The 14,856-nt window shown below is 57.3% G+C and overlaps 1 protein-coding gene across 1 annotated transcript in view; it reads left to right on the top strand.

The window, feature by feature from the left end:
• Positions 1 to 13,010, top strand: part of SEZ6L (seizure related 6 homolog like) — a 38,017-nt gene extending 25,007 nt beyond the window's left edge. Inside the window, 14 exon segments of the mRNA XM_050318436.1 lie at positions 2,886 to 3,078; positions 3,586 to 3,771; positions 4,205 to 4,370; positions 4,485 to 4,651; positions 5,394 to 5,588; positions 5,678 to 5,816; positions 7,854 to 8,050; positions 9,191 to 9,385; positions 9,509 to 9,700; positions 9,936 to 10,130; positions 10,490 to 10,522; positions 10,656 to 10,770; positions 10,995 to 11,097; positions 11,398 to 13,010. Coding sequence (XP_050174393.1) covers positions 2,886 to 3,078; positions 3,586 to 3,771; positions 4,205 to 4,370; positions 4,485 to 4,651; positions 5,394 to 5,588; positions 5,678 to 5,816; positions 7,854 to 8,050; positions 9,191 to 9,385; positions 9,509 to 9,700; positions 9,936 to 10,130; positions 10,490 to 10,522; positions 10,656 to 10,770; positions 10,995 to 11,097; positions 11,398 to 11,427 — 2,106 coding nt within the window. The 3' untranslated portion in view covers positions 11,428 to 13,010.
• The last annotated feature ends 1,846 nt before the right edge of the window (positions 13,011 to 14,856 follow it).

Here is a 14,856-nt window from a genome sequence, read left to right as displayed (position 1 = left end):
ATCCAATTAGCATCCATTAACTTTTAATCTGTGTAATTAAGAATGTGCATTAGAAGGAGCAGGGGTTCCACTGGGGTTGTCCCCTTCAAGTGGGCACACACTGGGGCTGGTCCCCAGGGCACGATGGCAAGGTGGCCACCAGTCCCAGAAGGGGGGCAGTGGTGACAGCACAGGGTGAGCACTGGGGTGTCTGAGCATCTCAGACACTTTTCCATGGCAGTAACTGTCTCCCCAGACCTGCAGGGTGCTAAAGACAGGCTGCTCTGCTGTAAATTCGCCTCTGCCCATAATCCATCAGGTGACACCACTCCTGACCTCGCTCTGTTGTGAGCCAAGGTTTTAATGGAGCATAAAATTAGCCTCTACACCCCCCAAGCTTTGCATTTCCCTTTGTTGCTGCTCCTGAGCATTTCAGACAAATTAAATCATAACAGCAGGTCCGTGCTGGCAGAGCGTGGCCTCATCTGCAGCTGGGCAGTGCCCTGAGCTGCCCGGCCACAGCTGGGCTGTGAGTTCCGGGGCCTCTGAGGTGAATTCCATCTGGTAGGTGCTGGATAATGCAGTGAGGCTTCCCCAGCTGCCCCTTGTGATGTGGGTAATTGGTACCTTTGGAGAGGTTCGGATTTAATTCACAGCTCCTGGAGTTGGGATGGAGTCCTTATTGGTTTAGGAAGGGGCTGAGCCTTCCTGTCAGGATGGTGTGATGAAGGAATAATCCCAAGGGGATTCCTTTCTTCACATGGATGGGCTGAACTGGGAGCTCTGGAGGCCAGAGCTGCTTAGGGATGAAGGATTTGGAGAAGCTAGGCTGGGCTGGGAGCTCTGGAGCAGGTGCTGTGTTGCTCTGTGGTGGGGTGACCTGGGGAACTGGGGTGGATGGGCTCTGTGTGGAGCCTGGGCTGGTGCCTACCTCAGTCACAAGTGGTGCAGTGTCTCAGAAGGTCCTGCTGGAGGCTGAACATGGAGGGATGTGCGAGAGCTTGGGGTCCCTAGTTAGCTCCCTGCCAGCAACCACTCACATCCCTCACAGCAACTCAGGGACAGCTGTGCCCCTGCCTGTCCCTGTGCCAGCCAGGCTGTGCCATGGCAGCCCTGAGAGCTGGGAGCAGCCAGGTCTCCAAATGCTTCGTGAAATTATATTTAGTTTTAAAATTCTTGAATCTTCTTGGCAGGAAATAGAATTTCCCTAAAGAGGTTTTCTAGTGGGTGAGCAAGGCTGGCAGCCTGACTTGAGGATCCCTCCTGCCTTCCCAACAGGCTCTGGAGGAGCTGACATTGGTGCAGATATGGATTAAAGTTAGAACTTGTGCTCCCAGCCCCTGGCAGGAGCTCACACATATGGTCCCTCTCTCAGCGCTGACGGTCCCTGGTGTGAGGCCACTGCATCATTTGGGCTCGCTGGTTACTCTGGACTCCTCTGAGGATGCCAGCCTGGTGCTGGCACAGGGGATGGCATGTGACATTAGCAGTGACACCCAGCTCTGGGCTGCTCTGAGTCTGGGTTTACTGGAGAGAAGGGTGCTGGCAGAGTCGAGTGGTGGGGTGTGTGTGTGTGTGTGAACCCAGCAGTGTTCCTCAGCTTCCTCCCTTCCACAGAGCTCTGCCTGCTCCTGCTGCTCTCCTGAATCCCATTCCCAGGGCAGAGCTGCTCCAGTGGTACTCCTGAATGCTTCCCTTCCCAATTTCCTGGAGTGATTTGGCTCTGCATAGTGTGCATGATGCCATCATCACCAGAGGGAGCCAGCTGGGGAGCAGGTTTGGCTGGAGGGATTTCAGAACAAAATGTGTTAGAAACACCTTGGGAACATCTTTGCAGGGATTCAGACCCAGCTGGGGAAGCAAAACTCTGTCCTGGTAGGAGCTGGCAGAAGAAGTTAGCATTGTATGGAGCCCACTCAGCATCCCTGGATCCTGTGTTCCAAATAATTAATCACAAATAACACTTCATTCCATTTATTAATAATTAGATCTGAACCACCTACGAGCTGCAGTGTGTGCCAGCTGTGATGAGGAGGCACGTTTTTGGGACAAAACTTGGAGGAGAAGGGATGACCTGGGCCAGGTTGGGGGCCGGAGCTGCCCTGATCCCATGTTTCTGATGATGCTTTTTCCTGCCAGGACCCACCACCCTGCTGCAAAATAAGGCAAAATCAGCTCCTCCTGGATTAAAATATGGGCTGGGCTGAACCCAGGCATACTCTGACCCAGCCTGAGGGTGCTCAGTCCAGCCCCACAACAAAGATCAGATTTTTTCCAGGGATTTTCCTTCAGATCAGGCAGGGCACTGGAGTGGTTTCTCCTGAGGAAATCTCCCTCCTCCCAGCAGAAGAGCAGAGGATGCCAAGGGCTGTGTGTGGGTCCATGTAGTGCCAGTGGCTGTGTCTCACCTTGCAGGCCAGGGGGAGGTGGCACGGTGGTGACAACAGCCACCAATCCCTTCAGTCACAACATCGCCGGGAGCGCTTGCAATCACGGGCTGGGCTGGGTGCTAAATATAGAGCCCTGGGCTCGCACACTTAAGGAAACAAACGATCTGATGAGCATCTTTCTGCTGAAATACGAGCCCATTTATTAAGCTAAATGGACATGAAATGCAAATGTGAGGTTACTGCTCAGCTATTTTCAAATAATAATTAAAGGCTTTTGGGACTACTCATTAGAAGATGCACTTGCTGTGTGACTCCCCATCCACTCCCCCCACTCGGTGGGGTGAGGGAGCCTGGGGAGGATTCCCGGTGCACGGGGTGGATGGTGAGCACCGAACAGAGGGAGGGCTGTGCTTGTGCAGCACTCTGTTGGCACTGTGTGCCCAGGGCTGGGATGTGAGCCCTCACCTGGAACCCCTCTGGGACTCCCGCAGCTCACAGGTCTCTGCTCCCTCGCAGGTGAAGAGCGTGAACCTGTCGGACGGGGAGGTGCTTTCCATCCGTGGCGTGGACGGCGATGCCCTGGTGGTCCTGGCCAACCAGACCCTGCTGGTGGAGGGCCAGGTGATCCGCAGCCCCACCAACACCATCTCCGTCTACTTCCGCACCTTCCAGGACGAGGTGGTGGGGACCTTCCAGCTCCACTATCAGGGTGGGTGTCTCCCTGACGTGGGTAGGGGTGGGATGAGGGTCAGTCCCACCGGGCTGCAGGCTCTGCCCCCAGAGACCAGCTGGGCTCCTGTTGCACCGCCTGCCCATGCTCAGAGCATGGGGTGGTGAAGGTGGTGTGCCCAGAGCAGAGGGTTCAGCGTGCTCTGATGTCCTCAACCCTAGCACTGGCTGTGCTTTTCACACTTGCCTTGCCCTGCTTCTGTCCCTGTGCAGCAGCTCTTCCTACACACACTCACACTGTAAGTCTATTTTTTACCTCGAAGAGCTGTAAAAAATAAATGAGTTCAAGCAAATTATTTTTAAAATAGAAACTGGGTCTGGGCAAGAGCACTAACAGGTGGGGAAGCAGCAGAGCAGGGGGTTGGCACCTGGCAGCCAGGTCTGTCTGTGACATGTGGGGACATCCAGCATGTCCCCACATTCACCCCCCTGTGGGGTGGCTGGGAGCAGACGAGCCCTAAACTCCAAACGTGTGTGCTTGTTCCAGTGTTTATGCTGAGCTGCAACTTCCCACGGAGACCTGAGTTTGGAGATGTCACTGTGATGGATTTGCACTCGGGTGGAATTGCTCACTTCCACTGTCACCTGGGCTACGAGCTGCAGGGTCCCCGGGTGCTGACGTGCATCAATGCATCCCGGCCTCACTGGAGCAGCCCCGAGCCCATCTGCTCAGGTACGCTGCACATCCTCAGGGCTAAGGAAAACTGGGGTCCACAAAGAAAAAAGTAGTCCCTGTCTTTGTGCCATGGGTTGAGAGAGGTCCTGGGAGAGGATGAGAGTGATGCCTGGCTCTGCACACAGAGCAGCCTGAGGTACTGCTGCTGACCGGGCAGTGACAGCAGAATCTATCCCCTCATTAGGCAGGAAAGGAACAGAAAATAATAGATTTTATGTGTATGTGTGAGTATATATGTGTGAGTATAAATATGTACAGATAGAGCAAAGCCAAGCCAGCCAAGAGGTTTCTGCATTAGGGACTGAGGAGAGCGGGGCAGGTGCCAGCAGAGGGGCTCATCCGTGGGCTGTGGGGGCACAAACACCCCCATCCCTTTTGCTCTGCCCTGTCTGCCTGCCCATCCCAGTGTGGCTGTGCTCTGTTCTGGCAGCTCCCTGCGGCGGGACGGTCCACAATGCCACCATCGGCCGTGTCCTGTCACCCAGCTACACTGGGAACCAGTCCAGCAGCATGTACTGCGTGTGGGCCATCGGGGCACCCCCGGGGCAGAAGCTGCACCTGCACTTCGAGAAGCTCCTGCTGACCGAGAAGGACAGGTGAGCATTCAACCCAGGGCTGGAAGTTACCAGCTCCCCTACCTCAGACCTCCTGGGGCTGGGTGGGACACAAGGACTCCTGTCCCACGTAATGTGCTGTGCCCTGCCGTGCAGGATGGTGGTGTACAGCGGGGACACCAACCAGTCTGCTGTGCTCTACGACTCCCTGCGTGCGGACAGCGTGCCCTTCGAGGGGGTGATCAGCGAGGGCTCCTCCATCAGGATCGAATTCCTCGCAGAGGAGCCTGTGGCCGCCACGGCTTTCAACATCCGCTTTGAAGGTGATGTGTCCTCATCGTGGTGCCCTGGGGGGAGGGAAGGGAGGGTAGGAAGGGTCTCAGCTGATGCTGGCACCAGCAGACATGATGCTCCCCTGTGCCACTGTCCCTGTGTCAGTGTGGGCACACAGGGTGACCTAAACCTCATGGGTGCTGGAGGAGCTTTGGGTAATATATTTGTCTAGGAAAAAAATAGGGAAAGAAGTAGTGAAATGGAATTTCCTCTGGCGGGCTTGTTGGTGAGCTGTGTTCATCAGACATGTCTCCTGTAGCCAGGACAGGGCTGTCTTCCCATTTCCCCATCTGCCATTCTCTGAATCCATCTCCTTCAGGGACAGGGTGCAGGACCAGCTCTGACAGCTCACACAGCTTTGCTCCAGTCATTTAAATGGATCCCACTGGAGGATCATTCCCATGGGAGTCCTGTGCCCCTGAGCAGGCTCAGTAATACTGAGTAATCCCAGGGTGGATGGCTCAGCAAACACAGTGCCTGGCAGTGCCATGAGCATGTCCCTGATGCTGATACATCAGGAGTGGCGTTTGAATAAACCTGCATGGCTCAGGGCAGACAAATTGTTGTTAATCCTAATTGTGTAAAACACACCGTGGAAGAGGCTGTCCATAAATGTGGGCATGCAGGGGTTGTTTCCTGGCTGGGGACAGTAGCAGAGCCTGGGGCTTACCCAGTGGACCCCCAGAGGGAAGAAGCTCCATGTCCCTATGGCTAACAGGACTTCTCTTCCAGCCTTTGAGCGGGGTCACTGCTACGAGCCCTACATCCAGAACGGGAACTTCACCACCTCCGACCCCACCTACAACCTGGGCACCACTGTGGAGTTCACCTGTGATCCCGGGCACTCCCTGGAGCAGGGCCCTGCCGTCATTGAGTGCGTCAACATGCGGGACCCGTACTGGAATGACACGGAGCCGCTGTGCCGAGGTCAGTTCCTGCGTCACGGGCAGTACTGGGCAGTGGGAATGGACACCTCTGTGACCCTGCTGAGACCTGACCACCTCTTGCTCCCTCAGCCACTTGTGGAGGGGAACTGACTGCTGTGGCTGGGGTGATCCTGTCCCCCAACTGGCCGGAGCCCTATGCAGAAGGGGAGGACTGCATCTGGAGGATCCACGTGGGTGAGGAGAAGCGACTCTTCCTGGACATCCAGCTGTGAGTAGCCCAGGACCTCAGTATCTGTCTCTGCCCAAACAGAGCAAAGCCCACTTTGCTGCAGTATCCCATTCCTCTTGCCGCAGGGCTCTGCACCATCGTGGAATCATTGAATCCCATAATGGTTTGAGTTGGAGAGGATTTTAATGCTCATCTCATTCCTTGCCATGGGCAGGGACACCTTCCACTATCCCAGGTTCCTTCAAGCCCCGTCCAACCTGGCCTTGGACACTTCCATGGGTGGGGCAGCCACAGCTTCTCTGGGCAACCTGTGCCAGGGCCTCACCACCCTCACAGGGAAGAGTTCCTGTTCATGCTCCTGTTCATGTTCCTGTTCTCCCCTCCAGAGCTTCCCTAATCCCTGGTGTTGCACTTGGCACTGTGGGCAGGACTGAGTGCTGCTCCCTGAGTTCAAAGTGCTGTGACACCACCCATTGCAGCAGTTTATTGCTCCTCTAATGGCTTCAGAACTTGCCACACAGAGTGATGCCACAGCAACATGTGGCCATGTGCCACCTGGGGTGACACACAGCACCAGCAAGAGCTGGGTTATATGGGGTTAGGAGAACCTGGAGGCATCCATGAGCTGCAAACAGTGGAATCTTTGGGCTGAATGTGAAATATAGGCATTAAGGGAGTGGAGCCACCCAGCAAGCTCAGGCATGGGTTGAACATGCCAGGATCAGCAGGGAACAGTGATCCAATGCCAGGCTGGGAGCCCTTGGCATGGTAATGCTGCCTCTGTAGAGGGAGTCTCCTTTGATGCTATTTTGGGTTTTCAAGAGGAGGACATGTTTTAAGTAGAGGCTTAGAATCATAAAGATTTTAAAGCTTCCCATAAAATCCCAAGTCAGAGCTCCCAGAGCACCTCTCCCTGCTCTGTGGGTGCTTGGGCTGAGCAGAACTGGAGGCCAAGTGATTTGAAATCATCAGACATAAATGTCACTGAGAAAATCGTGTTTGACAGAAAGCAGAGATTTACTACAAATGTCAGCTTGCCATGGGGATTAGCTGGGCTGCTTCCAAGAACATTCCTAATAAAACGTTTGGGTATCAGCTCAGGAATCTCCTGTGGGGCCAGGAGCACCCTGCTGCTCTCCCTTGACCTTCTCCTGCCCTTGGAAAGGGGAGGATGGAGTGTCCGTGCCCCAGCCTCTTCTGTGCCACCCAGCAGCAAAGCGCTGGTGACGGCTGTGCCCCCACTGCTGGTGCCGGCTGTGCTTCCAGCGCCGGGGAGCCTTGCTGGGATGCGGACTCGGCAGGACAGCGAGCAGGGAAGGGGGTGTCAGTGCCCACCCTTGGGGTTGATGTGATCCGTTCAGCCAGAGAAGCCGCCTGGCAGCAGCGCTGGCACCAGAGCTATGTGTCCCCCGGGATGTGCATCCATCTCCTGCCCTTGGCCTGGCAGCAGGGCGAGAGGGCGAGCCCTCCCCATCCTCTTCGGCTCCAGGGCAGCCGCATTCCCGCCGCAGCCGGGGTGGATGGAGGCTGGGGCCGGCGCTGCCCGCTGTTCCCCGGCAGTCCCCGCCATCCGCGGGCCGCCACTGCGCTCTGCTGGCCGCGGGGACGAGCGCGGCGCCGCCGGGACTGGCGCTTCCACGGGCAGGGATGAGCTGCCCCGGGAGCCGCCGTCAGCGCCCAGACCTCGACCCACCCGGAGCCACACCCGGAGGGCGGAGGGAGCCGTGGGGCTGCGGCTCGGAGACAGGCGGGGATGGGACGGTGCCACAGCGCTGCCCAGACTGCCTGGGGAGGGGAGAGGGAGTGGGATAGGGACAGGACAGGATGGGGATGCGACAGGTATGGGAATGGGGACAGGTACAGGATGGGGATAGGATGGGGATGGAAAGGGACAGGACATGGACAGGGAAGGGACAAGAGAGGGAAGGGGATGGGACAAGACACTGATGAGACACAGGGCATGCTTGCTGCACTGCAGTGCTGGGGCAAGTGGTCACCTCGCTGCCCTTTGAGCCCTACACCATTGCATCTTGTCTGGGTTCCTTGCCCTGCTCTCTAACCAAACTCTCCTCTCAGCCTGAACATCACCAACAGCGACATCCTCACCATCTATGACGGGGACGAGCTCACTGCCCGCATCCTGGGGCAGTACGTTGGCAGCAGTGGCCCCCAGAAGCTCTACTCCTCCAGCCCTGACCTCACCATCCAGTTCCACTCGGACCCTGCCGGGCTCATCTTCGGGAAGGGGCAGGGATTCATCATGAACTACGTAGGTACGGAGAGCAGGGGGGCTGGTGTGTCCCCTGCCCTTGCCGTGAAGGTGAGGATGTGACACACAGCCAGCCCAGGCTGTCCAGGTGCTGAGTCTGGAAGAGGGAAAAATGGCTGTGACACCAGCATTCCACATCCCACCAACCTCCTGCAGAACCCCCAGCACAGCTGCAGGTCTCTGGGTCAGCCAGTTCTGGGGTGTCCCTGTGTGCCTCCCTGCTCCAGGCTGGCAACAAGGCAGTGGCATTTTTGGTTCCTGTTAGCCTTGGTCATGCCCAGAGGGAAAGAAATTGCTGGAAATTGGTGTGCAGGATCCCCACACACCCCCTGTCAGGTATAAGCTGATGGCAGGGGAGGTCACTGAAGCCAGTCCCTGGGTGGGCTTCTGAGATGGATGTTCACAGCTCCCAGCTCCTTGCTCCAGAGTGGCTCAGACTGCACCTGGAGACATCTGTTCCACTCGTCCTTTGGGACAGCCCTGTCTGCCAGACTGGGTAGGGGGGTGCCCACACAGGGGATAAGTACTGGGGAGGGCACTCCTTCCCCACAGCTGCCTGTGGCCTTGCTGGCTTCCTCTCCCCCACCTGCCTTCCCCTGCCAGACTCCTTCCAAGCGTGTTTTCCTTGCACTGCTGACAGCCCTGGCTACAACAAACAGAGCAAACTGCAATGCAGAGCACCTGTGAGGCTGCAGGTCCCTCCTTGGTGCTCTGCAGCACACAGGGACCAGCTCAGCCATGGGCACAGGGCAAGGGGAGGGCAGGACACAGACCCCTCACCTGAACAAACCAACCATGCCATGACCAGGGTACCTGCACTGCCCCTGCACCTGCAGCCAGCACTGAGCCTGGTGTTCCCAGGTTGTCCTGACCCCATCACAGGTACTGCCCCATCTGAGCCCTTTGCCTGCTGGTAGGGACAGGGCTGGGGCGCTTTCAAAGAGCCCACATCGCCCACTGCTGCCCCTTCCCTGTGCCCAGAGGATGGAGCCTGCAGACCAGCTGCCAGTTGTGGCTGTGCCAGCTGTGGGGCTGGAGAGCTTTGGTGCACTTGGGCCATGAGCCCAGGTGTGGTGGCTCCAAAGAGGGCAGTGCCATGGGGTCTCACTCGGTGAGTGACAGCCAGAATCTCTCTTGGCTGCAGAGGTGTCTCGCAACGACTCCTGCTCTGACCTGCCCGAGATCCAGAACGGCTGGAAGACCACGTCGCACACGGAGCTGGTGAGAGGAGCCAAGATCACCTACCAGTGTGACCCGGGCTACGACATCGTGGGGAGCGACACCCTCACCTGCCAGTGGGACCTCAGCTGGAGCAGCGACCCCCCCTTCTGTGAAAAGAGTAAGTGCCCCAGAAAGGTGCTGCTGTTCCCATCCCACACCCCTGTAATGGTGCTGGTCCTGCTACCGTGCCGGGGCTCCCTGCTAGGACAGGACTCCGTGCTCACCATCCTCTTCTCCCCAGTTATGTACTGCACGGACCCAGGGGAGGTGGAGCACTCGACCCGCCTCATCTCCGACCCTGTGCTGCTGGTGGGCACCACCATCCAGTACACCTGTAACCCCGGCTTCGTGCTGGAGGGCAGCTCTCTGCTCACCTGCTACAGCCGCGAGACTGGGACGCCCATCTGGACCTCACGGCTCCCGCACTGTGTCTGTAAGTTTGGGTTGTCTCTCCTGCTCTCCTGAAGTTCAGTTCCTCTTTGGGGGCCCCAGGGAGTCCTTCCCTGAAGCTGGGACCTTTCCCAGTAGGGGGGTGGTACAGAATTTTGAGCTACCTGGAAGCAGGATGGGGTGGGACACCAGGTACTTCCCACTGCCCTCTGGGATCCTTTTCTCCCTCAGTAGCCTAAGCCCTGAGCTAACCCCGGGTGTGTTTCATTCCCTTTCAGCTGAGGAGTCACTGGCCTGTGATAATCCAGGACTGCCAGAAAATGGGTACCAGATTCTTTATAAGCGCCTCTACCTGCCAGGAGAGTCCCTGACCTTCATGTGCTATGAGGGCTTTGAACTCATGGGGGAGGTAACCATCAAATGCATCCTGGGCCAGCCGTCCCACTGGAGCGGACCCCTACCCATCTGCAAAGGTAATACGGGGGGGCTGGGGGACTTGGGGATAGCTCATGCCTCTGTCCCCAGCCTGGGACAGCCCAGGGACAACCCTTGGTTTGGCTGCAGACCTTGGCAGGTCTCTGGCTGGGAGCTGAACTCAGCTGAGACCTGGAGTTTCTCTGGCTTTGGGCTGAGTGAGCTCTGCTTGACCCAGCCTGCTCAGTCCTGGCCACGCACTTACAGGCACAAAAAGCTGTTAAAATCTGGGAGCTCACAGTGTGATTTGTGACCAAACAGGGTAGGAGACCCTGAGTCTGGGCTCCCCAGCAGCCAACCACTGCCAGTGCCCAGACAAACCCAGCTACATACCAGTAATTCTCCATTTCTCTTCCAGTGAACCAAGACAGCTTTGAACATGCTCTGGAAGGTGAGTGATGCGGGTTTGCTGGATGTGCAGGGCCCTGATCCAGAGCCTGGTGGAGTCTGGGAGGAGGGGGAGAGGCAGAGAGGGGATCATGCGGTGCCTGCAAATGCCAACATAATAGATCTTGTCCTTTCAGTAGCAGAAGCTGCTGCAGAGACATCGCTTGAGGGTGGAAATATGGCCTTGGCCATATTCATCCCTGTGCTGATCATCTCCCTGCTGCTGGGAGGAGCGTACATCTATCTCACAAGGTGGGGGTACAGTTGGGGTGGGGACCATCACAGAGCAGGGGGGACACGGACAGGGCTGGCTCAACATTGCCATGCCCTTGCCAGCTGCACACGCTGGGCACGGTCCTTGGGAGTGCTTTGGGGTGCTGGTGGGGAGCTGGGATGGGGGAATTGGGAAATGGGGCTGTTCCTGTTCTGTTCTGGGGTTGGTCCTTGCAGCCCAGTGACTCTAGCATCTCCTGTAGGTGTCGGTACTATTCCAGCCTCCGCCTGCCCCTCATGTACTCCCACCCCTACAGCCAGATCACGGTAGAAACAGAGTTCGACAACCCGATTTATGAGACAGGGGTGAGTCCTTCTGCACCTGTCCTCCCTAGGGACCCTCCTGAGGGGTTGGGCTGGGTGGGCAGCCATAGGATGAGTCCAGCCACACTGCTGTGGGAGTGCTGAGTATCAGGGGAGGAATTTGTCCGTGGTGGTCACTCACTAGGAGCTGGGTGGGAGGTGCAGAGGGTGCAGGGTCCTGACTGGGAGGGCATCACTCCCTTGAGGACAAAACAATACCCAGGATCTTTCTTGCAGTCTGGGAATGGGGAGATGATCTTGAAATGCAGCTGCTGCCCTCAACTGGCTTTTCCTTCCTTTCAGGAAACACGAGAATACGAGGTTTCAATATAAGGACAGTGGTAAGAGAGTCTCCGGCTGCGAACTTAATGTGCTCTCATAGAACTTCCTCAGTAACTAATCCAGAGACCACGTGGAGTTTGGTTGGACCCCCGGACCTGCTGTTGTCTTTCCTTTTGCCTCTTTATTGAAGATTTTACTGTTTTCTTCACTGTATTTATTCTATTTAAACTGCGATAGGTGTGCTGCCAAGCCCTGGGCACAGGCAGCAGCGGGAGCCGGGGCAGAGCTGGGTCCTGGTGAGGCCAGGGGGGCACGGGGGCACCTGCTGTGTCCCCCTTCATGGCGGAGTGTCCCCTGGCACTGCCCACACACGCAGGGGGATTTTTGCAGTTCTGGTGTTGTTAAAAATTAAAGATGTCTCCATTGCAAGAGCCTGCGGTTGATTGCTGGGAGCTGAGGTAGTGCAGGGTCCCCTGCAGGGTCCCATCCTGCAGCTCCCAGCTCCCCAAGTAGGACCCTCACCCAGGGGCTCGGGTGGCACCGGTGCAGGGATCATCCTTGCTGCAGGGCTCAGGAAAGCTGTCGTCCAGGGAGCCGGGACAGCCTGGCACTCGTGAGGCACATGCTGCGTTCTTGTCCCACTTTGCGTTGGATGTGGAGAGGCAGCGAGCCAGGACTCACGGAGCGATGCTCTGCAGAGAAGCACCAAGCAGTGACCCCAGGTTGCCAGTCCAACAGGGTGGGCAGCCCTGGAAGCCACCCTGCAGCGAGCAGAGCTCTGCAGCCAGTGCCTCTCTGCTCACACCAGTTGTTCCTCTCCAGCAGCACCTCCAGTCACCCTGCCAGGAACACCCCGACCCGGTAATGGCCTGAGGCCACCCCTTGCCCCCCCAGCAGCATCTCAGGGTAAGCAGGATGGGCTGGGCTCCCTGTCACCGCTCCTTCCACTGCAGGAGGGTCCACAGCTGACCCTGGCGTCCAGAGCTGGAGAAGCACATCCCACCCAGATCAGCACCTGGCTGGGTCTCACAGCTGGGCAGGAGATGGAGAGGGGCAGGGGATGAAGATGGAGGTATATTGGGGATGGAAGGCAGATGGGATGCATGGGGGCTCTGACACAGTAGACCAGCTCGTGGGGAGGAGAACCGCCCCTCAGAGCTGATCCTGAACCCCAGTTCCACCCTTGGCATGCCCTGTGCTCCTCCATCACCCAGCCAGGGCCACCCTGTCTGCAGGGACACAGACCCCAAAAGGACAGCCTGTCCCCATGCCCCCCAATGCCACAGCCCCCAGCCAGCCCCTGGGGAGGGCAGCAAGGCCACCACCACATCCTCAGCTGCCAGTGTCCTTCTTTTGTCCTTGTAGAATAATCACAACCACGGGAGGCTGGGTTAGCTTGGGGTGGTAGTGCAGCTCTGCAGTGTACAGCTGGGATTTGGGGTTTTTCCTTTAAATACAACGAATGTGTGTTTGTAATTTGTAAAGGTTAAAAAAAAAAAAAAAAAGAGGAAAAAAAAAAGAAAAAAAATGTGCCAAAAATGTACGAAGCATTTCATTTCCCTTCATACATGTCTGTTTTTATAAGAACAATGTGAAAATTGCTGGGATTAAATATTTTTGAACATGATAAAGTAGTTCCGTGGGAAGCTCTAGCATTCAGTATAACCTCGATACCAATTGCTCTGTGTTTTTAAATGTCTGAAATCAGTTTGCAGAGACTGAGGCTGCAGGCTGCAGCGGTGCAGGGGGGAACGAGGTCCGGGCATGCCGCATGGCCCGCTGTGAAATGGTGGCCTGATACCACTGGCTTGGCTCTGAGTGCCAGATCCTGCCCTGGTGCAGCCCCACAATGTTCCCTGCTCCTGTGGGATGGAGGCAACCAAGCCCTGCTGGGACACGGAGTGAGCTGGCACAACCCTCGGGATATCTCCCGCCTGGAACACCCTGCAGGAGCCAGCGCTGGCGTCCCCTGCACCTTCTGAACTCAGCATTGCCCCTTCCTGTGCCAGCCCAGCCCAGTGATGTCTCACAAAGTGGGTGGGGGTCTGGGTCTTGCCCCAAGGCACTTGGGACCCTGCTGAAGACCTGTGGCCCTGTTACAGAGGATGTGCAGAAGGTTTGGGGGAGCCCTGTTAGCCCATTCCCTCCAGGCAGGGGGTACGTGGAGACCCATCCTCAGGGTGCCCTGCTCACCCATCAGCTGCCCAACAATCCATGGCTGTCACCTGGCAGCTCCTATGGCTGGGGCAGGACACCTTTCCAAAAGCACAGGGAAAACATGGTGGGACAGGGGGCACTGCTTGGCCTGCCCCTCCGTACAGCTCCACACCAGCTGCATCCCACAGGCATGGCTCGGGGAAGATCCCAGGGCTAGGTGGGAAAAGTCCCCCTGCTGCTCCCTGGGACCCTCTCCTGGCTGAGCTACTCTGGTGGCTGCAGAGACAAACGCCCAGGAGGTTTCTCCCCAGCATCAGATGTGGGTAGGGCAGGGTCCTGCAGGGGGACCCCAGGTGGCTGTGGGACCCCCTGAGCACGGTCCTGCTCAGGAGCGTGGTGGCAGACGGGTGGCTGTCACCTCGCCAAGGAGCAGGGCCACTGGGACACCCCAGCTGAAACAGTGTATCCTGATGTCTGCAGAGTTCCAGGTGTCCCTGGAGGTGGGAAGGGAGTGGGATGCTCAGCCCACCCAGTGCTCAGAGAAATGCTCTTTCCCAGGGTGTCCACCACCTGTCCAAGGAATCCTGGGGCCTTCTGTCCATCCCTGCACCTCCCTACACAAAACAATGCAACAACCCTACCCTCTCCAAATGTGCTTTTAAACAAGGTCTTTTTATGCTGTGACATCGATAATGGCTTTGCTTAGCAGCTGCCAGGCTAATGCACAGGGGGTGAGGGAGCCAAAGCTCTGATGCAGAGCATTCCTGGGGGAAGGAGCTCGGGCTATTTTTGGACAGAGATTGCAAGAGAATTAAAGTGAAGGCAAAAAAAAACCCAAACCCTTGATGCTGCCGTTCCTCCCCGGTGACGTAAAGCCAGAGCCAATCTCTGGCCTCACGCGTTGTGCTGCAGATGAAGCTTTGTCTGGGCGCAGCAGCCTCAGATACAACTCACCTCCCGACCTGCATGGGGCCAAGCAGAGGACACAGCGTGCCTGTGCCATGGCAACCACGTGGCTGAGGGACCCCTGAGCTCAGGGGATGGAGCTGCAGGGACCCCTCAACTCCTTTCCAGCTGCATCACATGGTGGTGAGGCACAGCATCCCTGCCCGCTCTGGGGGAGGCATAGCATCCCTGACCTCTCTGGAGGAGGCACAGAATCCCTGCCCAGTCTGGGGGAGGCACAGCATCCTTGACCAGCCCAGCTGGGGCACAGCATCCCTGCCTAGCCCAGAAGAGCTGGGAAAAGCCCTGGGATGCCCTTGGCACACTTCTGCCAGCGACGCCCTGGCAGGAACCCAGTCTGCAGGCAGCCTCCTGGCT

Source organism: Myiozetetes cayanensis, unplaced genomic scaffold (assembly GCF_022539395.1).
Source record: "Myiozetetes cayanensis isolate MyiCay16 unplaced genomic scaffold, myiCay2020 scf21, whole genome shotgun sequence".
Taxonomy (NCBI): Eukaryota; Metazoa; Chordata; class Aves; order Passeriformes; family Tyrannidae; genus Myiozetetes; species Myiozetetes cayanensis.
Note: the sequence above shows the minus strand (reverse complement) of the source record. Positions and strands in the feature narration are given on the sequence as shown.